Source organism: Buteo buteo, chromosome Z (assembly GCF_964188355.1).
Source record: "Buteo buteo chromosome Z, bButBut1.hap1.1, whole genome shotgun sequence".
Lineage (NCBI taxonomy): Eukaryota > Metazoa > Chordata > Aves > Accipitriformes > Accipitridae > Buteo > Buteo buteo.
The window spans coordinates 166,273-190,937 of NC_134204.1; the positions used below are offsets into that span (position 1 = coordinate 166,273).

Here is a 24,665-nt window from a genome sequence, read left to right on the forward strand (position 1 = left end):
TGTGATTGCATTGGGGTAGGTGGATAGGAATAAATTCTGATTTCAGCAATACTGGGGAAAAAAAAAAAAAATCTTACTTCTGGGAAGACTGCATTAAGGATACCTAAATTATTCTGACGTGCCATTTATTACACTCAATTTTATTTCTACACAATTTGACACAAAATAAGTCATTTTTATAATACAGTTTGTCATGAAAACTGCTTAGTAGGACACAAAAGAAGTAGTATTACTTGGAAAAATCCAGCAGTTGTCTGCCTTTCAGCACTAGCTGTTACGACAGAAGAGCTGCCATTATTGTATAATAGTATATTTTTGTAGAGGTAAAGGATTACAGAAGAAACAAAACTCCATAGGAAAAAAAGCATCATGCTGTTCCTTATCAAAGCTACAAAAACAAAGCAAGCAAAGAAAACAAGTTCTGCTTTGTTGAAGGTTCAACAATGACATTTGAAGCCAAGAAGAGAAAAATCCAGGATTTCATATAAGACAGTTATCAGGCAAGTTTTAAAATGAAAAAATCAATTTTACGTTTAACACTATTCAGGTATCATACGATAGGAGAGAACAATACATTCTCAAAACCAGGATATGAGTTTCGTCTTACCCTTATTGGTAATATTACTTAAGTACACTACTGTGCTATTCATTCAGAAATTTACAAGCCCTAATAAAGCCCCATAAAAATCTTTTTTTTAAGTTTGTTTTATAGCTAGGAACATAAAGGCAGAATGGTTAACAACCTGAATTCTAGAAACATACACAGTCCCTAAAAATCAGGCTGTCAGTTTTTTTGTCCCTACACCACAAAAGAGCAAGTTTCAAATGCAGGGAAAAAGCTTCGAGTTTCCATTTCTTAGCTCTTAATCAGAATGAAAGACCCGTTCTTGTCTATTTCTGTCAGCCATATCTAGACAACTTTCTTTAGGCATAAGTCTGACTAAACTCCCACAACTCACTACCTGTTCCAACCCACATGCTGTGTCCTTACAAGTACTGATAAAAACAGTTTGTATGATCGTGAAAAGTGAGAGTGCTCACAAGAGATTAAAAATAATCAAGAAAAAAAAAATTGGAGGGAGGAAATAGGTTCAGATGCAGTACCACTTCGGAAAAAACAACACAGCATGTCAAGAAGTGCCATAAGCTGCTTTAGCACATGACAGTCAGTGTCTTCCTAACAAGAGAAAGGCTAACTGAAAGCAGCAGCTATTTAAGACAGTAAATATGCCATTACATAATTAACCAACAGCCAAAAGTTTTACTCATTAGTTGTACAGTTTATTTAGACAAGACAAAAGCTTGCACAGTTTTGTAACTGTGTACAGAAATGAAAACATCTGAAATATATTAGTTCCCCCCCTTCGTATATTTTACTTTGTACTTTGTTCTTGGAAAAGTGATTTTTTTTTTTTTTTTTTAGGATTCACGTTTCAGCAGTACATATGCTCCCATTACTGCCAGAAGAGCATACTGCAAAAGAAAATAGAGAATAAAGACTGATTACAATTTGTCTTCACAGAAGCTCTGAAATTACAAATTGTTCAAAGTGTGCCCTCTCCAACATTACACCTTCTAGATGAGTACACAATTATAGAGTTGTGTTCCTGTAGAATTACAGGAATATTTTAATATGATCATATTCATCATAAATAGGCATCACAACTATATACACTTAACTTATGAAATTCCTATAAATTAAATGTTTTCAAATTATTACAAATACTAGGTTCTACTGGGTAACAGACAAGCTAAAATAAGCAAGAAAACACAGCTGATCTTACATTAGGTACCAAACCACAGAAACACATTTATTGACATATATTCTTACATGCAAGATTCTTACTATCTTTACTTGCTATTTTATAGCTTTAAATTTAAGTATTCAAAATGTCTGTATACATACCTTAAATTTTGGATAGTCATTCATTATTATAGTTACCATACCAACATAAGGCAAAAATCTATAATTGACAAAACAGATGAATGTAAAATTAACTCTCAAATATTACATGGAAATGTTTCAGTGTTACTGTCTTGAATATTTTAGTGTAAAATAATAATTTACACCTGTCACTAATGCATATCTGAATGGGAAGTTATTTTTTTTCTTAGATAAAAATTTAATCAAGTTATTTGAGAAAAATCTTAGAGATTTAATCTCAACTGGGGAAGGGGACAAAGTCAAAAGGTCAAACCTCGCATAAAATTCCCGGGGGATGTGGAAATAGTTTCCTAGTAATTTCTAGTAATCACAAGGATAAGTTGGTTAATTTTGTATGGTGAATTATTTGTTAAACGTGCCATTTTTTCAAAAAATTAGTTTCCACTCTTCACATCAGTGAGAAGACTACAGAAAGCAAGTTTTCCAGGTAAAGTAGTTTTTTTAATTAACATTTCATTTAAGAAATTTAAAAAATACCATACCAGATCTAGTTTGTACCAACAGCAGAACTGATTTAAGTTCTAAATTTTCTTTCTATTTAATTACAAAGAACACAGACATTTTGCATTACTTACCCTCTTGCTCTTCCAACAACATCTTTCTTCTCTAACCAGTTCTGACCTTCTTTGTACAAGCCTCTATCATCAACTTCATTATTATCACCTTTAGTCAGAAATTTGATGTTCCCATTTTCTCTAGAAGGCAACGAGGTGATAAACTAAATACCACTTAATTTAAAAACCTCAATTAACATCTACAAAGCACAATGAAGATGGAAAGTGCTACAAGATTAGATAACAATGTTTACTTCCAGTCCTGCTTGTCCTGCGTATTTAACAAACACCATCAAATCATTAACACTGCAGACTTTACTGATAGAGTCAATAGATTTTAACAAGAAATTTTTTTTTATAACACTCATATTGTCATTTGATGTAAGCAATTACACAATGGACATGAAAGGGATATTGTCCATCCACAGCAGGCACTAAACTTCCTCAACAAAAGCAGTATGTGCCTATCTGGGAAAGAAAACCACAACCAAACAAGCCTCTGCATTTTCAACAGAGCAGAAATTTAGCTGTGAAATACTCAATAATACTCCACTAAGAGGTTTTGTTTTCTTTTCTTTTTTCACAAATTGGGGAGTAAGATCCTGTGAAGTCATCACACATTAGAGAATGAATTTAACTGAGTTTAAATCATGTATTTTAGATGAGGCAGATCCTAAAAATCTTCCCTTAGGAAAGAAAGCGATATAATAATACAATGCTTTAGGCAATTTTCTTCTATGTTCTATACGCTTGCTTAACTCTTAATAATCATATTTATGTCAAAATAAAGCTTTGTCTTTCTTTTGATAGAAATAAATATTGAAGACCCTCTAAAGTGGCTGCAAATCTGCATCAAATTCAGTATTTTGTCACTAACACTGCAATACAGCTTTAGGTAACTCATTAATTGTTAAGCAATATAGGGAGTTCCAAGCAAAACCTCACATATGTTCTATATTTATCAATGCGGCAAATAAAAAAATACATGTAACCAGTCTTTAAATAACATCATACGGACAAAACATTATGTGGGCTTCTTAGGGGACTATATGGAGAAATCCAAGCGATAGAAATGCTTCGGTCAGTGGCACTCTTCCCCCCTACAGATGAATGAATGCCTGCAGGGCTCGGAGAGCCAGTCTGCTCCCTCAGAGCCAGAGCTGACATCCTGACCTCTCCCAGCCATTGAGGCACTTCAGTCCTTTTTGTAGGAATGGAAGTTTAAAACCCTGAACACGCTCAAATCACAACCTTTCCCTACTGTTTCAAATGAACAGAGTGTCTTACACTACGTTTTGAACATGATATAATTTAACTACTGCTGTTAGAAAACCTGCTGTATTTCACTCCCTTTCAAGCATTAGGCATATGTGCAGGTAATGCATGCAAGACTTCAGTTCAACACTCCCATTTAAATCAAGTTATTAAGTTTACAGTCTTCAAAACGATTTTGCTCAAGAAGCTGCTAATTGCAAGTAATGATATCAAGAAACAAGGAGTTTTTATGAAGACAAATTAGGTATTAAAAAAAAAAGAAAAAGAGGTAATTCTTGGGTATACATATTTGTTTCAAAAAAGCGTTGAAGAACAGGTATTACTCAAAAGATAAACACTTTCAGTTCATGGCCAGGACTTCCTGAGGAGCAAATATGTCAATGTTTGCCACCTCCAGGTTAGCTTTTTGCTGTGCAGAATTAGAAACAGAATTGCCTCTCTTTTGTTTGAGACGGAACTGTTTATCATACCAGGCATACGCAATAAAGGTAAAAACAAGTAATCTACCTGTTGCTTTTCAGCATGAATTGTTGTTGGCATTGTGACTAATAGACACAAAATGAATAAGAATCTCTTCTTTCATTCTGAGTCAAATCTCTTTTCTGGAAAACTTCAGTTAGCAAAGATCACACACTTGTCAGACTTCATCTATACTTCTGATTCTGAATCTTCACCTTCTTTCAGAGATTTGCTTTTAGAAGTAGCTATTTCTCATAACCAAAATCCCAATTCTACAACAGTCAGTACAGAAGTGGACTCTGCTCCCATATATATTGCTACTGCTGGTAAAAATAACATGTATAGTTTGTGTTACTGGACTCCTCTTTGGCATAAGTTTACCTACTTTGAACCTGAGCAACTTCGCTGAGGGACAGGAGTCGGGGTCTCAAGAAGTGAGCCACAGAATCGGGGACACAAGAGGATCACATCCTAGAGATGAGTTTTATCTTACAGCATATCCTGACTTGCCTTTTTCATAAAATACTACCAAATTAAAATGTAATTGAAAAGTCACGGTGAAGGAAACTATATTTAGAAACAAGGAAAATGCCAAGTTGCATTACTTTTCATGTATTTTGATTACTCTGTGAACTATTGGAATGTCTCTGCCTTCAACTTTAAAAACAACTATTTCACCAGCTCTGATTGGGTCATCATGGAAATTTGTTAAGAACAACAGGTCTCCTCTGTGAAAAGCTGGTTCCATGCTGCCACTACAAACAAAAAGAAAGAGAGAGTTTATTAGCATTATGGTAAATGAAAGAAGAGCCATGAAAACAAAGAACATTTAATTCTTACAGATAAACTCACAATTTTAACTGAAATCTGTAGCTTCACTCATTCAGTAACACTACACAGACAGTTAACACAACCCAAACCTCAGTAAGTCCTAAGCTGAGCAAGCCTATAGAAGACTTCTTTACTACCTCAGTGAAAGAAAGAAAGAAAAAAGCTGTATAGAAAAGTAACAGTATTGGAGCTATGCTGAAGGAACAAAATGAGCCATTCTGGTTAAGAAAACCAATCCATTAGTGAAAAGCCAAAAAATGTTTCCCAGTACAACAGGAAGTACTTCTCTACATAGAAAGAGTTTAATTAACATGAGCAAGAGTTATGTTTACATCAGTGATTACTATTAACAATCAGAAAATCCATGCCCTTTTTCAAAGCCAGCCACAGTATCATTTGGTAACAGCCTTTAAAGTAGGGTTCCAGATCCCATAACTAGTAACATGAACAGACAATTCCCATTAAAATACTGTTATTTACTGCATACATTCCTTGCTGACACACATTGAATTCCTGCAAGGCTGAATCTTCCATGAACATGTGTTTAACTTCATGTATTTGATCAGCACTCAGGGGCCTTCAGGACTCGCTCTTTATATACCAGAAGTAAGACACCACTGAGACAGAAGCAATACGAGTGTCATCTACTCATAAAAGGAGTTTTACTGTAATACAATTTTAAAATGAATATACATATGGTAAAAAAAAAAAAAAGAAAAGAAATTAACAAAAAGACCGGAAAAAAGTGTTCAATGGCTTCAGGAAGTGCAACACATTTACTTATTTTCTTCAAGAGACAACAGAAGCTTCATAGGATTATGTGTATTTCTGTTAAAGCAGAATTATTTTTTAGAATCCTAACATCTATCCAGGGATTACTATTCCTAGGTAGAAAGACATATATATATATATATATGTATGTAAGTAATCTTGAGTAGTTTATCTACCAATTAAGTGAACAAACCTAGATTTTCAAAGGTTTCATATATCTACTGCTTCTACAAACTTCAATGAAAACTAGACTGCAATTACAAAAGCAGCCTTTGCTAACTGTCCAAAAACAGAAATAGAAGAAAATAAGTGTTTGAGTACTTCTTTAAGTAGGTGACATTTCAAACTCCAAATCTATCCAAGGGACAAGGGAAGGAGACAAAGGACAAAACAATATTTGAACTTTAACAAAAAAGCCTTTACATTGACTTACCTGAGCACCACAACAATAGGACTTTCACTTCCAGTAATGACGATCAGCCCTTTCCATATCATAAGGGCAGAAGACACTATCATAGCAAAATTTAAGACTTGGTAATACAGCTATATGAAACAAAAAAAAGTTGTTTTTAGAAGTTGCTGTGTTGTATTTAGAAGCACAACATAGAATTTCCACCCATATGCACCATTGAATCACAATCCAGGCATGTGGACTTTCAGGCTAAAATCATATTGCAGCAGAAGCCTCATGAAACAGATTGCCGTATCGGCAATCCAACCATACAAACCATACTGCAGCCTAAAGTTTTAAACCATTGTGTGCCTCAGTCTTGGCTTATTACACCTGTGCAATATTCCCATTTGTTAGTGCTAGAAGCTAGTGAACTCACTAGCAAAGACTTTAAAATATCGGAAGCTATATGGCAAATGATCAAATCTATTTTGACCACATGCCCCTGACTGCTACCCGAGCTCATAGTATTCAAAACACACATAAGAAATACTGTAAGATCAGTAATAGCAGACTTTGTACTTTGAACAGTAATTTTTGTTTGAAAAGAGGAGCTGTGGAAGTAGAATAGAGATGGCAAAAAGATGATTTATTGCTATTGTCAGACAGAAATTACTTATGTGGAAAACCTTTTATTGATTTGACTAACTTTCTGCCCCCAAATTCTACTGCTTTGCCAGCCATTACAGCAGTGGATACACTTTCTTCACACTACTTTTTTTTTCTTGGCAACATACAAAGCTACTCTGGTGGAAAACAAGCCTGCCCATCTCCATTTATCACGTGGCTCACTGATGTAAGACATGGAACCAGAAATTCCCAGGCCATCATTCTAGTCTGGAAACACATATGCTGGGATTTTCAGGTGTACAACCCACTTAACTTGGGATTAGTCAAATTTCAAAATCTGCTCTGAAGTTTTTGGTTTTTCTTTTTCTTTTTTTTTTTTTTTTTTTTTAAGTGATTGATAGTTACTAAAAAAAACAAACCAAGGAACTTTCACAGCCGGGAAGTCGGAAGGTTTGTCACCAGCCTTACCCTCTCCCTTCCAACCAGTCATGTGCATTATCACATAGTAACGACAAAATAAAGACACCTATTTTGAACGACAGGAGTTTAAAACCACCGATTTGCTTCCACAGGCTGCACCTCCAGAACGAAGCTGGTTACTGACAGGAATGTAAAAACACGGTTTCTCAGCGGCAAACCCAAGCCCTGGCAGGCCCCCCCCCTCGGCAGCCGCGGCCTCCCGCCCGGGCAGCGCGGCTGCCCCGCTGTCCCCGGCACCAGCCCGGCGCTGCAGGGCGGGCGCGGGGACGGACGGAAGGAGGGCGCGGCGGTGCGCGACCCCCTGACGGGGCAGAGCCCCGCCGCGGGCGGAGCGGGCCTCCCGCCCACGGCACCGGCGGAGAGGCCAGCTCTCTCGCAGGAGCGCGGCGAGCCGCACGACTCCGGACCCCCCGCCCCGGTCCCGGTCGACTCCGAAGCTCCGGGACCTTCGAGCGGCCTCCACATCCCGACCCATCCCTCGGCCCGCACGCCCCGGGGCCCCCCGCCTGGCCGGCACCCGCAAGCCCCCGCCGCTACCTGCCGCTTGTTCATTCGCCGCAGGTCCCCGAAGAGATCCATGGCGGGGCCGCGGGAAGGGCCGCACCCAGCCGGCGGCGGGAAGCTACCGGCGGCCTCGCGGAAGGGGACGCACTGGAAGACGCTCGCACCCCGAACCCCAGCGCTGACGGCCAGCCGCAGCTACCGCCGGCCCAGGCGGCCCCTCTGCTCCCCGGGAGCTGTAGTCCCCCTCCTCCCGCCGCCCCGCTCACACTCAGTGGGCCCCGGGGCCACCTGGACTACAATTCCCAGCATGCGCCGCGTCAAAGGGCCCTGAAGGCGAGGCCCCCCGCCTCCTGCCCCTGCAGGTGCCCGACCAGTTTGCTGTCCGAGGGGGCTCCCAGCGGGCGCTGAGACTCTACGGTACGGCGGAACGAGCCAAATCTCGTCTGTGGAGCGGCGGAACGGTGGCACCGGCCTCCCGAGCCGTACCCTGCGGGTCAGGCGGCTGCCGACGAGCTCTCTCCAGGGCCGCCGCTGCGTGTGCGCAGCTCATTGGCAGGCCGGAGGGGGGGGGGGGAAGAGAGCGGGGGAAGAGCAGCTGGGCGGGGCGGGGTCAAGCGAGGGAGGGCCGGGACCGGGGCGGGGCCAACGGGGCGGGGCGGGGCCAATGGGGCGGGCGGCGGCGGAGGGAGCGGAGGTGGAGGACGTGGGGCGGTGGGTCTGCCTGCCGGCCTGAGGGAGGGATCGCGGTCGTCTGACTTCGGTGGCTAAGGCTGACCTCCGTGTTTGTCCAGGGGCCCCTACACAGGCCTTGAAGAGGGAAAATAACAAAGTCCTAGAAAAAGCTGCACTTGGGTGCGGCGGCAGCAGCTCGGTCCGCTCCGCAGGCCTGGCTAGCGACAGGGATGGGTTTGCGCTGGTCAGAAAGCGGCTGGCGGCAGCTCAGGCCCCCCAGGGTAAGACAGGGCGAGTTGACACACGCAGCTAGCAATTGCAGTCTTCCCCGTGTCCTTCATCACGCAGGAACTGATGTTTATAAAAAATGTGACCTCACAGAAAGAGGTGAGGGAGCTGGATTTGGTTTGGGGGTGATTTTGTGGGTGGTTCAGCAGGAATGCCGGGTGAAGGAGTTCTGCCCGTTGTTAGGCCGCTTGTCCCTGTAGCGCTGCTGTGGCTGCGCTCTTAAAACTGTACAACTACGCAGTGAACTGGATTTCCAACTAATCCCTGTAAAAATCCTGCCAGATAAAAAAGATGGGGTTCATGAAGAGGGGAGTATTTTTAAGCTGCATTTTCTCCCAAATTCAGTTCATTGCCACCAACAGACCGACATCTGTTGGAAGTTAAATTCTTTCCATGCAGAAGGACTGACCAGATGATCTCTGGAAGTCTCTTCCAGTTCTGCATCTGAGTGATTGCATAAGTCTGAAGCAACAACCAGCCAAATAGAGCTTGTTGAGTTCTTGGGAATTAAATAAACCAAACTTAAGTGAGGTATTCACTACATTCAAGATTAGCTCCTGAAGACTGGGAGTGCAATGGGAGAACAAAGGACACAGGGAAATGCTACTAAGATAAATGGAAGCAAATAGTTTGTCTGAAGGAGCATTGGAAAGGTATTTCCACAATTTTCCAGAAGTTGCTCAAGACTTTCTGTTAGCAAACAGTTGGAAAAGGGTGACTAACAGTGGCAGAGCTGGCGTTAGATCACAGAGGAATGTGTAATGGTGTCATGAATGGACAGAAATGGCAAATGGACACCAAAATGAAAGCTCCAAGGACACTAGATAGGCATTATCTTGATAAGATCCTTCATCTTCTCACCTGATTATTCTTTCAGTGACGCCAGTATTCCTCTACTTACTACACAGGAGTTTCTCCAAGTTTACATTATTTCAGGTTAGTTTTCTCTGATATCCTTTAAATGCTCAAAAGAGAAAGAGTCATATTGAAGTTGATATATCCTTTAAATAATCAAAAGAGAAAGTCATATCGAAGTTGATTTTCTGTGTTAACCATACCCCTAAGGTGCACATTAACAGTTGTGTGAGGAATTCTGACATATGAGGAGAGGCTGAGAGAGCTGAGGTTTTTCACCCTTGAGAAGAGGAGGCTCCAGCAGGATCTTACCAATGCATATAAATACCTGATGGGACGGAGTAAACAAAGAGCCAGACTCTTCTTGCTGGTATGCAGTGACAGGATGGGAGGCAATGGGCACAAACTGAAACACAGGAAATTCCATTTAAACATAAGAAAAACCTTTTTTATTGTGAGGGTGGTCAACCACTGGAAGAGGTTGCTCAGAGGGTTTCTGGAGTTACCTTGGAGTAACCTGCCAGGACAAGGCCCTGCTTGTGGGTCATGGGGATAACCATGGGGATAACCGTCTTACCAGGAACCCTCAGCAGCAGTGCTGGAAAGAATGCATCACAGCAGCTGCACCCTACACTCATATGTCAAAAGACCCAGATGACCTTTGTCCGTCCAAGCTTTGGCAGTATACTGCAGCCAAAGCACACTTGTTTTGATGGTTCTGTAGACAGTGTTACATCTGGCTGCCTTGTCTGCTCAGCCTGAGTCGCACAGCTGTCCTTTAAAACTGGAAACTCCAGCATTACCACAGAACATGGCTGATGATACACGTCCCTGGAGCCACAACAAAATACATGATGCAATTTGTCATTATCCCTCTTTGAGCAGATGTAGTATTCAGAAGTAATTACTAAGACGGAAATGGAGAAGGAGAATACACAAGGGCAAACTCAAAGGTGGCTAGAAGATTTCTGAATTTTCTTTGTGTAATTAAGATTTTAATTAAAAAGATGTGGAACAAAGGTATCTGTTCTTTAAAGAGTGGGATCTGCCCACTGAAATGTTTGGTAGAGTCTTGCCCATCAAAAGGTTTTCTGCAATTCCCCTGGAGTAGGTTTTCATACCATACTACTTAGGCAGATTTTTTTTTTAAATGGAGGTTTTCTCCTTTATGTACAAATATGCTTGCCAGTTGTTTGGTTTTTTTAAATGACAAAGATTAAAAATGGTGATTGGGACAAAATGATCAGGAAGTAGAATTGTTACTGAAAAAGCCAGTCAAAGAAATTCTCTAAGACTTGATCTTGGAGTTTTGGAAAGCAGGCATTCTTCATTGCAGCGCTGGGTGCACGGGGCATCGCTCCACCTATTGTGCACACTGTTGCCTACAGCAAGCAAAATTTATATTATTCCAATCATACATATTCATATTATCATTTACATAGTGTCCACCCTTTGGTCACGTGCAGTGTGGGTCATCTCTTTCTCCTGGTTAACTGGCCTTGGCAATTTTTAATTACAAAAACTTGGCAGAACTCAAAGCTTATCATCAAGGCCCAAGGCTTCTTGTCTGTTGATGCACATCAGGCCCAAGGCCTCCTGTCTGTTGGCACCTCCAACACATACCATTGACGAAGCTCAAGGTTTTCTCATCTAATTAGTACATACCAAAATTTTGAAGTTTTCAAGCAAGCAAAAGTTTGTTAGTACAGCGATACAGTAAAATTGTCCTTCTCCTGCTTTTGTTCAAGGCATCAGAATCAATATAACAGAGACTAACAAATCACAGTCTCTTGTGGGTGACTGTTATCCACAAAATCTGGAGCCGCCTATTGTTTTTCATGCATCTTCTATGATTTATTGAGTCCTTTTTGCAGAGTTTACTGAGGTGTTCATACAGGACAGAGAAGAGGAATGATAAAGGTAATAGCTCAGTAAAGCTTTAGGAAAAGTCCAAATACCTGTTGGTTACCTTCTGCCCACGACACAAATGTGAGAGTTGTTATTTTAAGAGGGTAGTCATTCAAGTCTTTGATTTTTCATATGCTTCTCTAAGACTAGCTAATTGCTGATTCTCTTAAAAGAACTCAGAGTCTCTCACATGTTTTTCTGTTTCAAATGAGTCTCTTCATGATGAATAAACTGTCAATTGCTTCTGTATTGTTGTTAGATGTGTACTGTGATGATGATTTAGAACCCATACCTATTTATGAGCCTTTAAACCTTTTCAGTGCTAGCTAAATCCCGCTTTTTAATGGCTGACTGCTCTCATAAATGCATTTCCCACATGTCTGATATTTATACAACTGGGAAACGATGATCACAAAACTACTGATTAAAATATCTAACACATAAGCTTCCCTTGTTGAATAACATTTATCTCCCAGAAAATTCTGCCACTCAAGCAAAAAAGGGCCAAATTCTCATTTACACCAGAAATAATTGTACCTGGAGTAAATCTAAAACCTCATTGGATATACCACTAATTTACACTAGGGTAGCAGAACTGAGTTTAGACTGGTAACTCATAGGCAATTGTAAACAATCTGACAATTAAATCTTCATTAAATTTACTTTGCCATTGGAATGAAATCTTTATGTTATTTCTTGCGGTTATAGATGGATGTTTCACTTTAGCTATTAAAATAATGCATTATATTAATGCAGAGTATCATATTTGCCTTAATACAAAAAAAACCCACAACAAACCAGCTTTTGTTCCAAAGTGCTGTGTACCACACCCAAATTCCTACTAAAGTAGACTAGATTTAAACCCTACTTTGCATTTAATTATATGTTTACATTTAATGGTAAATATTTGACACTTTTCTATTATCCAGTTCTTCTAAGCAAGTTTATAACCTTGTTTGCAAGGTTATTTTATACTGGTTGTGATGTTCAAAGTAGTTCAGGTTGGTTAACATTATCTCCTCTAATAAACTGTTTCAGACTGTTTTTCCTGGGTCAACAACTCAACAGTGCAGTACTGTTACGCACGATTGTGACCTAGCTCTCCAACTGTAAACACGCTCTGCCATCCTCAAATATTACTAATACAGTACAAAAAATGGACTGGGCAGGTACAAGAAGGTATGGCTGCTAAGCCTTTGGACTAGCTGATGCCATGCTGTGCTCTCTTGTGGCTGCTGCAACCCAGAATAAATCACAAGACTTTTGAGGCTGTTGCAGGATTTTATTGATGCAAAGGAGACAGGAAGACTTAGGATGCTATTGTGCTTCTACATCTTCCTGCAAACATAGCTGGGTACAGTCTAGCTGTAGTTAAGAAGTTACAAAATTAATGTCTGAAAATAAATGGATGAATTTGCATCCTAGACTAGAGCTGCAATGCTGCAACCCACAGAATGATGGCAAGTGGCTGTGATAGGAGAATGATCTCCGAGTATTATTTGTAGGTAGTGCTTTAATTCACAAAAGAGGCAGAAAATTATTCTTGCCTATTGTGAAGTAGGAATACATTAATTCTGGAGCTGATGTAGAAGCCATTTAGCAGGGAAATGGCAGTATCTGAGAGAAAGTAAATGACAAAGGCTGGGCAGTGTTACAACAGTCATTCCTGATGGATAGAATTAAAAGTGGAAGTTCAGATGATAAAATCTAATTTTGTAACAAGTACAGATTTTGTACATAGAACTAGTGTATGGAGAATTTAGAAAAGCAAGAAGACAACTTTGTGTTGAGACCTGGTAGGATTGAAGCTGCTTAGTATTTTTTTGACAGAGATGCTACATTCTTTTGTCCAAGGCACAAACCCACACTTAGTTCTGAGACCGTAGTATCTTTGCCAGTATCTTTGCCTGTCAATTTGCTATTGATTAGAGTGCCAAAGCTCAGAAGACACTTTTACTCACCCATTGTTCATGGTGAGTCAAGGGAAACATAATAGGAGCATGCTTTTCTTCCTTTTCCACAGATGCTAGGAATCACCCACACTTCTGTTGGTGGCTTTGTTATTTTACCATCTGGATGATTTAGATTATTAAAGGTTACATGTATTTTGAAATCTTCCTATACTCTGGATGTTTGACTTCAATATTTGTACAGTAGATCTTCTGGAGCTCTGCAGCTAGAAAATTATGCTAATTTTTTAGTACACGGAAGAATGTAGCTCTTGACATTCTGGCTGATTTGCCAGACCTTTGCAAACATCCAGGCGTTAGTGCTACCTGTATGTATAATATTTGAATTACAGCTTTTTGTTTTCAAAGAGATTGGTCATGGGCAAATAACTAGCACCTTGTACCTGAGCTGAAAAATGTAGGTTAATAGGGAAAGCCATAGAAGTCCATTTGCAGCCACTCGGAGTAAAGCACAGAAGAAATGCAGTAACTGACTTCCCCAGTGAGCACTCTTTTTTTCAAAATGCATTTGGAACTATTCTGCTTCCTGTTCCTGTTGCTCAACAGGCTGTTAGAGCAGCCAGTAATGCACACAGTGATGTCCAAAAGCAACAGGATGCCACTTGCACCAATGCCGCACTCTCTTCTGGATTCTTCTAATACTTAGAGCACTAAGCTGCCCATATGGGTAGTTGCATGTGAGTGCAAATAAGTGGAAAGCATCCTCCTTTGCTCTGAAAGAAGCTTCTGCTGTATCTGGCAAGCAGTATCAGTGAAAGGGAAAAGATGTGTCAGAGAAGGGATATATTTCAGAGGAAAAGGACTGAAGTATGAATGTCAACAGGCAACGTGGGTATTCACTAAACACTTCTCCTTTGAACCCATTGCTTTGGAAGCAACACTGGCCCATGTGCACACAGTAGATGATACTGTTCTTCACCTTCTTGGCCAGCCTCAGTTTGATTTTCTTGTACCATGTCCATAAGCAGGATCATGGTCCTAATATTTCCTCCCATTACCTTTAATTTGTGGCCAGAGGAGCTATGCAGGACGAGGTGTCTTGTCTTCAGATCTTGTTACTCCACATTTTCACCCAACATTACACACTTGAGCAAAGCTGCAGGGGACTCCACACTAGACCCAGTGTCTGCTTTTCTTCAGTTTCTCAGAAACCTCAATCTCTGAACATTATACCATTCTCTGAGCCACAAAGCTGAGCTGACAGTGTGGGCTGGGATAGCCAGGTTACTGGGAACGTAACCCTGACTCCATTGCCTCCTTCTGCATGAAACCACGTTTCTGACAAAGACAGGAATGCTAACAGCTCTCCTGAGGCAGCTGGCAGGGAGTCTTCGGTACCTCTTTCCTCCATGTTGTGTGGTTTACATGTGGCTTCATTATCTTCAGTCTCATTCATTTTCACATGCACAATATCCACTCCTATGCTGAAGGGTTGCTTTTTCTGTGTGTGAAAAACAGTACAATGGAATATGACCCCAGGTACACACCTTTGCTCTTAGAAGTGATTTCTGAAGTAATTTCAGCTGCTTCTGTTAGACCACACACCAAGTAGTCTCAGACAATACTGCATGCTTTGCCTTTGCAATCCCATTCAGGTTCCTTAAAATTGGGCACCCAACAGGCAAGACTCTCGGAATGACCTGTCACTGTGGAAATGTGGGCCTTCACATTTGGGGTTATTCATGGGCCTTTCTGGCTTAAGTCTCACTCTTCTGAGAGGCCTTATTTTTCAGTCACTGAGAAATCTAAGTACAGGCATTTCCCTGGGGTTTTGTGAAGGCTCTGATTTAGCTATTGTTTTCAGTACATGCTTCCAAGGGGCATTCTTATTTTGCCATTGTGCCTTATTTTGGTTTTGTATTGCATTCAAATTTATCTGCCCTTTATCTCAATAAAATTCCTTTCTTTGCTTTAAGGGTGTTAGGTGGACAGCAAGAGTTTATTAATTTCAAACATCTCAGTAATGATTCCTTTGTAATTAGCCTTTGACAACTCCTCTCCCGTTTGGAGCAGGTTATGGCAGATGGCACCTTCCCCTGGAGAGGTGGCTGAGGAAGGGGCTGCCTACATCTGCTCTCTCTGCAGCTGAGGAAGGGGTCTCCATGTTCTCTGAGCAGCCTCAAAAGCGCTGTTTCCTTACCCAGAACATGTTAGAGCAGTGCAAATGTCTAATGTCTTCTGGGGGCAATTCCCAAAGGGGGGGCTGGTGCTCATCCTGGAGGTGTGATAGGTTTTGCCCTCAGCACAGTTCCTGCCTTGCTGTGGCTTCTGGGGCTGCTGACAGAAAGGGTTCCTGGTGCCCCCACCACATCACTGCCAGCAGCCCCTAACCTAGAAGTATTTTCTGCAAAAACAGGCTTGCCGTTGTCCACAGTAAAAGTTTTTTTGCCTCATGCTATCGTGCCAGGAGACAGATGTTTCTTTAGAGTGGTGGTCTCCAAACATTTCTGATCACACACCTCTATCAGTAAAAATTTTTTGATCATGCACCCCCAATACCTCTATATTTATTTATAAATTACATAGATGTACTACTGTACTAATATGTTATGCACATTATAAAACATACACAAAAGAAGGATGAGATAAAGGTGAAATAAACATTATTAAAAAAAATTAATTTAATTTCATTTTATTTTTTAATGGTACAAAAAATATTTTCTACCTGCACCCCAGTGGGTGCACACACCCTACTTTGGAGGCCGCTGCTTTAGAGCATGCATGCATGGCTTCTGTCTTGTGTAACTTCTCTCATGAATCTTATTATCTGTCTTGGTAGCTGGCAAGGATCTATTCATAGGCACAGTTTTCAACCAGAATGTCACTTTGCATGGTTGTATTTCTAAATGTATGAGTCAACATTTTTAGTCTGCTCTGCAGCCCAATATCTGGATAGCTAATTTGATAACAGCTGAGTAGGTTTGTTTCAGGGGATATTTTATTTGTGAAAATAATTTCTTTTTCTGGGGGAAAAGGGGAAAGAGGTGGAGGGATCAAACTATCTGAACATTGAATTGAATTTAGCAAATAACGTTATCTTTTCCCTTCCCCCAAGGAATAGAAAAAAATTCAGAAACAACTTGAAAAAATGTTTAGGCTTTTCCAAGTGCAAAAAAAATTTTAATTTTTAAACTGCCCAAGAGTAAATGAGGGGAATGTAAAAAGGTTTTAAAAAAAAATCTAACAAAAGGAAGTAATTAATCCTTATTCAAGAACAATCTTTTGGTGAGCTAAAAATGTATGTAATGTGTTAGGTTTTGCTTTTTGCTGGGGGAGGGGAGAACACTGGGAGGGCTTACGGGATTTTTGGTTTTGTTTTCCTATGAAAACTGGTAAAGCTTTTGCATAAAACCAGCTTAGCTTGACTCTGAAATGCTCTCTGCATTCTTCGTGAGTGGGTAGTGTCCATAAAGCTCACCAGCCTCAGAAAGGTTTCACCCAGCCTCTTTCCCACAGGTTCTCAGCTCTAGCAACAGGCTTAATTGTCACTTTGTTCTCTCCCCTTGTCATGCCTTGTATCAGCCCACAGACAGTGTCATGGGCATAATCAGATTCTCAAAGCTGCATTATGTCAAGAGACAGTATGAAGTGAAGCCCCAGCAGCAACACCATTGTCTGCACTGGTAGGCTTCCTGCAGAACACTTCTGCAAAATCTGTCTGTCCTTCCAGCTGTCCCCTGCAGCACATGGTCCCACATACCCAGCTGCACAGCCTCACAGTCCAGAGGCTGGTGGAGAGACAGAGACTTCCAGCAGGCACGGCACGGTACCTGAGCTGTGACTGCCAGATGTCCAACTCCACCGTGCTGTCACCTCTCGGTGAAATTATGGTATTTATAGGGGGCCTGATGCTAAGTCAAGAGTAGGTCTTTCATCAGCTTCAGGGCTCCTATGTTGCTCTAATACAGTCCTCTTTAGGGTGGAAGGTGAGTTATGGGAGGCTGTGTGCTGATTGTCTCGTGCGCTGCTCTGTTTGCTTTTTCTGTGTGATATAGTGTTTCTGTGCCATGGCTGATGGGCTTATGATCACAGCAAAACCAGACTCTGTTGGAAATATCTGACACAGCTCTTCCTAAAGTTGCCACATTTGTATCTTTCAGGTCCATGATTTGTCATCTTTCTGTGGATCTGCTCTCCTTTGTAAGTGGGGAATGATCCATCTCCTCCTGCTTAAGCTACCTGAACAGCACCCGGGGTACGTTCAGGACAGCCACAACACCCTGCAGGAGCTGATCGGAAGGCACCGCTGCCGCCTCCTGCCTCTTCTCTTCCTGCCACTGGTTTGGCATTATCCCTGGGGCTCTGGTGCTGGCAGTGCTTGGGGTTTAGACCCCTTTGCTGCTTCCTCTTGCCCTGCAAGTGGTTGATGTCCTCCCATCAGTATTGGCTTCGGAAAGGCCAAGGGCAGTGACTGCCAGGGTGGGACCCAAATGCTCCTGCCACCAGCCTTGCCTCCACTTTGCCTCCTGGTGCCCACAGGCTGCTCCCCAGGCAGCAGTAGGGGTGGGGGCGAGGGCAGGTATTTTGGGGACCGTAGTAGTTTTCAGCAGTACTCTGTGCCCCCCATCATCCAGCAGCAGCAACTGGTGTGCCAGTGCTCTCCTTTGTGCCCCCTCAGCTCCCACCTTTCCCGTGGCAGCTCACCTGCCCTGCAGCTCAGCCAGGAAGGCAATGCCGAGCTCTGCCGGTGCAGCCTGCCGGCCTGGAGCTGCCTCTGCCCTGTCCCCAGGGCTGCGGCTCATGGTGAGACATGACCACATCTGCCCAAAGCACTCATGCGGATGGAGCTCCAGAGAGTGCCTGCCACCACGTCTGACTGCAGAGCAAACACTGAATGAAACACCAGTCATTTATTTGAGTGCACGCTCAGATTACCACTTTTTTATTAATCACAGTAGTGATATTAATACCTGATGAATCTCCTGTGAAGCAGGAAAATAAACTGTCTTCGGGGTTTGTAGTAAGCATTACTAATAAAGGTTAATGCTTCTTGGGTGCTTTGGCCATGCATGCGGGCTTTGATGTCCTGATGTCTTCTTTGTAACAGGGCTGTGGTGCATCTGCTGTGAGTTGTTTGCTGTCATCTGCCCCAGATCCCGGGGGTAACTCTGTACGAATGCAAGGAAACAGACTTGACCTATGGTTAAATCAAGAGCTCTGCTTCTGCCTTCTTGGCCTGTGGCCAGTTCACTTTTAGCACAGCTGAATCTAACATCTTTAAAAAAATGTCCTGGCCTAAGTGAAACTGCTGCTGGAAGGGTCTGGGAGCTCTCATAAAGCCAGCTCCCTCAGCCTTAACTCAGGTGAGGTGAACACAGAAAGGCAGGGGTGAAGATGATGAGGGAGAGCAGGAAGACCTTAAAAACCTCTGTCTGCTTCCAGATTGAGGTATGACTCTGTTCTGAGAGCCACAGCTGTCACTTCTATGCCTTCCCAATGCATTTTAATTCCTAAACAGTTCTGATTTTTTTTTCCCTAAAGTTTATCTGCAGCTCTTAATTTCTTGTCACCTCAGTGTCTTGACCTATTTGTGACTTTTCCACAATCTCTTCTCTCTTCTGTAACTCAATTACCTGGGACGATCAGCAGCGTTGCAGCAGCAGCTGAGCTGGCTGATAATGATATTTGTTAACTATTTGCTATTTGCTTAACCTGCATTGAAGAACTGAGGCTATAACAGTGCCTAGGAAAACAAAAAAGAAATTATATATGTAATGGCTCTTGAAGGCCTCAATCATAGCACCATACAAGACAATCTGGCCCTGGTCACTGAGTTCAATGGAGACGAATTTGGCCTCTGGCTGTAGAATCTGCTATTTGATGCTTATGCCTTGACTTTTATGCGCATTTGAAAAGTGCTTGATGTTACATGAGTGGAGCACATCATGTGTGGGAAACATCTCAGTGAGGTAAACCATCTGGAGCAATGCTGGTGCTGCTTGATGAAGAGACATTTCTCTGCATATAAAGGGCTCTGCTCATTTTGCTAACAGCAACAGTATGTAAATGTAATGACCGAGTGATATTTTGAAACAGTAGCTCCTCCAATTACAGCCTGATTGCATTCATCAGGGACTGCTCTGCATTTTAACTGCGAAAGTGACAGTCACTTAGACCAGGAAATATTGTTGTACTTGACCTTCAATATTAATCTGGCACACAGAGCTATGGCAATGTTAGCCAAGTGGTGGACGGGCTTAGAGAGAGCAATACTTAAAATGCAGCACATCCATATCCCCACCATCATATTAGAATCATTGAATACAAAATAGCAGAATTTGAGAATATAAAATAAATGGACTGCATAAAGGCTTCTGCCAAATCACATTAGGGGACATATCTGTGAAGGGTACAATGCTCAGACTATTTTGCTAATAGTCACATTACGGCTCCAAATACATTTTTTCCTTCAAAGTAGAAACCTGGGGGTCAGAGAAGAAAACTGTAGTGCCTCCAGTTGATTTTCCAGATGAATCTGGGTCATTGCCAATTCTGTGCTTTCCCAGGTTTTTTCAAAACACCCTATAGCGGCAGAGGAGAGCACGGTCCTTCAGCATGCAGCTCTGCTCTCATCCCTGGCTGGCATCGGTCCTCCTGGACGATGTTTTCAGTGGAGATGGGGATCTCCGCGCATGTCATGGTCTGCCGACCCCAACAATTGCACTGACGGGCAGGTTGCAGCCCCCTGCGTCAAGGTGGCACAGGGTCACCTTGCTCGATGGCAGTCCTCTGCGCCGATGAGGGCATCGCCTGAGCCCGCGCTGGGCAGTGCCGCAGGCAGCCCGGGCAAAGTGTGGGTCGGACTTTGCACGGGGTGGCATTTCGCCCACAGCAAACACGCAGTCTGCATGCAGTCCCTGTGGGGCTTGCTGGAGGGCTTGCCATGTCCTGGCATCTTCTGCAGTGCAGGGCTGTCCTGAGAGGACAAGGTCGCCCTGTCCCGTTGGCAGCCCACGCGGCCCTCTCCTCACCGCTGAGCTGCACTGTGAGGTGTCTCGCTGCAATGCCCTCAGATGGACCATTTGGTCCCCAGGGAGGAGAGCTATCTTTTTTCCAGCAATGAGAGATATAACATTGAAACCAGTTTTTGTACAGTCATTGTTGAGGAGAAAATAATTTTTTTTTTCACAGGGAGAAGTGCTAAGGAGGAGACAAGAAGTGTTCCTTCTTTCATGCTCCTTCTGCATCCACCTCTGGCTACAGAAACCAGTTTGTATGCGAAGCCCAGGGATGTAGGTCGGGTATGCTTGTGCCGTCTATGTTTGCTGTGTTCTGTACTTATTTCTCTTTTCACTCCATTACCCACCCTTTGTCCTTCCAGGAGCCTAGACAGATAACCTTTTAGTGATAATCTGAAATTCAAATACAGAGAACTGACTCCTGAACTGCCCTAATATTTGAGAAAGGTTTTAAAATAAAATAGGTTTTTCTGTGTCCCATTATTGGCCCGGCGGCTGTGTGTGTATGCTAGGTGTACTGAGAGAGGTAATATTAACAGAATGAAAAGGTCAGAGTTATATAAAAATCCTTTTAAAACTAAATAGGCCTGCCATACTGAATTCCCCACAGATACACAGAGGTTAAGAACTGAGAACATTTGGGCCTTTGGCAGGTCAAGTTGTGCATCTGTAAATGCCCTCCAGAAATAAAAAACCCAGACAAGTCTAGAAGTACAGCGATTGTGGTCAGCCAGATTTAACTTCTGCTGTACCTACTCTGTAAGAAGGCTGGCTGGCCAAGACAAGGTGAAATACCTCCCTGAGCAAGTCAAGACTGGCCCCAGGAATACCAGGGGGTACCACGGAGGCAAGTACCAAGGGGCACCATGCAGGGGTAGGCAATACGTACATGCATCATGACCAATAACCCCATAAACGAAGGAGGCAGATATACATGGGAGTCATTAAAGGGGCCATGCACTGGACAACACATATGCATTCATTTAATTAGACATATTTCTAGCTGAGTTTAGAGGTGCATAGCCCCCATGTGTACTGTTATCCGGGGACGGGACGGGACATGAAGGATTGGGGCTGCAGACACCCCTGTGGCATGCTAGACCGAAACTGTGGATGCGAGGCTGAGAACCCATACTGCATGGGAGAGGCACAAACGGGACTGGTGAGGTCTGGCGTTGCACCACAAGCATGGCTATGAGGTGGAGAGAGGACAGACAGCCCAGGAGCGCAGGGGCAGGCACGGCCGTTGGGCCAGGGCCATAGGGGCTGCAGAGGACATCACAATGGGAAGATGACTTGCAGATCTCAGCTTGCAAGAAAAAGCTGCAGCTTGGATAAGAAAGAATCTAAAGCTATCCTGGCCAGATCAGACCAAAGGTTTGTCGAGCTCAAGCCCTGTCTCTGACTAAGCCAAAACCAGCGGCTGCCTGGAAGAGGCTTTAAGAACAGGGACTTCCCAAGCCAGAGAAGCTGTTTTTGTCTTTAAAGAGCCCTGAGTGGGTCTTTCTTCCACGAATTTGTCTAATTACTTTTTGATTCACGTAAGCTTTTAGGATCTGTAACATCCTGATGCAGAGAGTTCCCCATCTTAACTACGTTTGATGAAGAAGCACTTCTGAACACTCCATCTCATTTGGATGCTCCCATTTCTCATGCAGGGAGCAGTCATTCCCTGGTCATCATCACCATGGCTTTAATAACCTCTGGCATATCTGTTTGGGCCATCTCTTACTCAGGCTGGTGAGCCATACCCCATTTTGACAGCCCCTGTGCAGAAGTCCTTCCAGTATCCATCCTTCCTTGTGCCTATCCCAAGTTTGCTCTGTCTTTTGAGGTGCGGGTGGGGAATTCAAACTGCATAAGGTATTCCCTATGCAGGTGTTAATGGATTTATTTAGTAATATAACTATGTTTTCTATTTGGTTTTGTATTCCTGTCTTATGAATCTATTTGCTTTTTTAATCACTACTATGTGCCAGGCTGACAACTTCATAGCACTTGCAATTGCTACTCCAAGCCTTCTTTCCTGATTAGCAAGGGCTGATTCAGGGTCTGTCATTTGGTATGTAAACTCAGTCTTGTTTTTTTCACTTCTGAATTGTGTCGCATTTTTCTACGTTGACTCTCCTCTGCCATTTTTCCACCTTTTTCAGTACTGCAATGACCTTTCGGAGTGCTTTGCAATAATTTTTCATTTTTCCTACCCTGCATACCTTAGCGTTGTCAGTAACCTTGTGACCTGTGACTCCCTTTTTCAGACTGTTTGTGAACGGTACAGCCTTCAACCCAGACACCTCTGGGAATTAATTCAAGACTACCCTCCACTGAATAGAAGTATCACCACTTCAAGATGTATGCATACAGCCCCCCCCCACCCCCTTGTCACTGAAGCCCTTTGGTCTCTTATTCTTGTATTCTTATGACTAAATCAAGTCCTATTTCAGTTGAATGACAAAGCAGTGCCAACAGCCCAACCAAAACTCATTTGAGAACCTGTAGCTAAATTACACTTTATGACACTGTTATGCGTGAGGGTGAAAAGCAGGTTTCCACCTGCATGGAAGTCAAAGGCCTCTGACCTTAGGCTAGTTGCATTAAATTAGTAGACTAGTTTCCCCCCACGTGGTAACTGCTCCCAGATCCGATCTCTCTCAAGATTGTGTTATTCCAGGTGCTTGCAATGTGAACAAAGAAAGAAACCCTGCAGGGCAGACATGAGGTTAATCTGGTTTCTTGCACAGGTATTGCTCTATCAAAATAAGAGATGGAGGAATCCTTCCAAAATGTTTGCATTTCCTATAAATACATTTCTTACCCTTGGTGAAACCTCAACATTCGTAATTTTCTGTGGCACTGAGTTTCACCATTTAACCGTGTGACAGAGTTAAACAATACGGCTTTTATTACTTTTGAAAGTTCTGCTCCTTGTGGGGCATGGTTCCCCTTGTCACATCCTGACGAGTCCTCTGCACCACCCACCGCAGCCGTGCTTCAGCCCCTTCCTTCCGACCGCCCTTTCCCCTGGGCTGCAGCCTTCCCCATCGCTGCCCACACGTCGTCGCCTCCGGGCACCGTCCCCACGCCAGCACGCCCACGGCGCCACGCGGCGCAGAGTCCCGCTGGCAGCCAGGGCTCGCACTGGCACAGGGCACGCCGCGGGGCCTGGGCGCTTGTCCGGGCGCCAGCCGGCTGCGCCGGCCACGTGCAGGTCCCCTCGGGTCCCTCGGTCAGGCTCAGCAGGACGGGTGCGCCGCGCTCGCCTCTCCGCCAAGCCCCAGGGCCTGCTGCGCCGGCTTGCTTTCCCCATAGCAGAGCGTGTCGCTTCCTTCGGGGTTGATTGCATGGAGCGAGGCAGCTCTGGCTGACCCGGTGTCCCACTTCCCTGTGCTCATTGTTCCTTCCCACTGTTCTCACAGCCCTTCTCAAGGGCATTTGTGTTGCCGGCAAATTGAACGTTTTGGAGTGGCTCAGTGCGGCCCCGCGCACAAAGCGAAGGGCTGGCTCCATGCTGCCTCGCTGGGCTATTGTAAACTCCCATGCTGTCATTTGCAGTTACTTCCCCACTGATATGTGACTGTGTGTCCCCATGAAGATGCATTCAAAACCTTCCTGTGTGGTTTGTGTTTGTTTTTTTTCCCCACACGTACTACAGCCTGACTGACTTTTTTTCCCTGCCGTTTCCCAAAGACCCCACGTATGCACAGCCCTAAGGACAACCAGAGCCGGGCAGTGTGGCTGCCAGGCACTGCCCACGTGCCCTGCTCCTCCGGGGTGAACCGTGCACCCACCCTAGCACGGCACCTGGCACCCGCTGCACCACGGCCAGCCCTTACAGACCTGTCAGGGAACTATCTGTACACTGTGAAATGCAACAGCTGAGGAGCGCTCACCCACTGTGGAGAGCTTTGTTTTTAAACACTAAAGCACACTTTGGTTGGCTAAGGGAGTCTGAGGGAGGAACATGTTTGACCATGTAGCACCGCCAGGGTTAACCAATATTAGCAGGTGAAAAATTAGTTTTATTTAGGCTGTGCTGGCAGGTGGGTCTGAGCCTTGTCATGCAGGGGCTGCACTGATGGCTGCCTCTGGGCCAGGGCAGGCGTGGGCTGTTGCCCTCCTGCTGGGTCCCGCTGTGGAACTGAGGAGCACAGCTCCAGTCGAATAGTCACTACG

The 24,665-nt window shown here is 43.4% G+C and overlaps 1 protein-coding gene across 1 annotated transcript; it reads right to left on the reverse strand.

Moving 5' to 3' along the window:
* Positions 1 to 1,371: 1,371 nt before the first annotated feature.
* Positions 1,372 to 8,057, reverse strand: SEC11C (SEC11 homolog C, signal peptidase complex subunit). Its single transcript, XM_075019910.1, has 6 exons — positions 7,874 to 8,057; positions 6,269 to 6,378; positions 4,839 to 4,988; positions 2,521 to 2,640; positions 1,907 to 1,964; positions 1,372 to 1,473 (listed from the first exon to the last, which is right to left on the reverse strand). The coding sequence occupies exons 1-6, from the start codon at positions 7,913 to 7,915 to the stop codon at positions 1,420 to 1,422; spliced, it is 534 nt and encodes a 177-aa protein (XP_074876011.1). The 5' UTR covers positions 7,916 to 8,057; the 3' UTR covers positions 1,372 to 1,419.
* Positions 8,058 to 24,665: the final 16,608 nt, after the last annotated feature.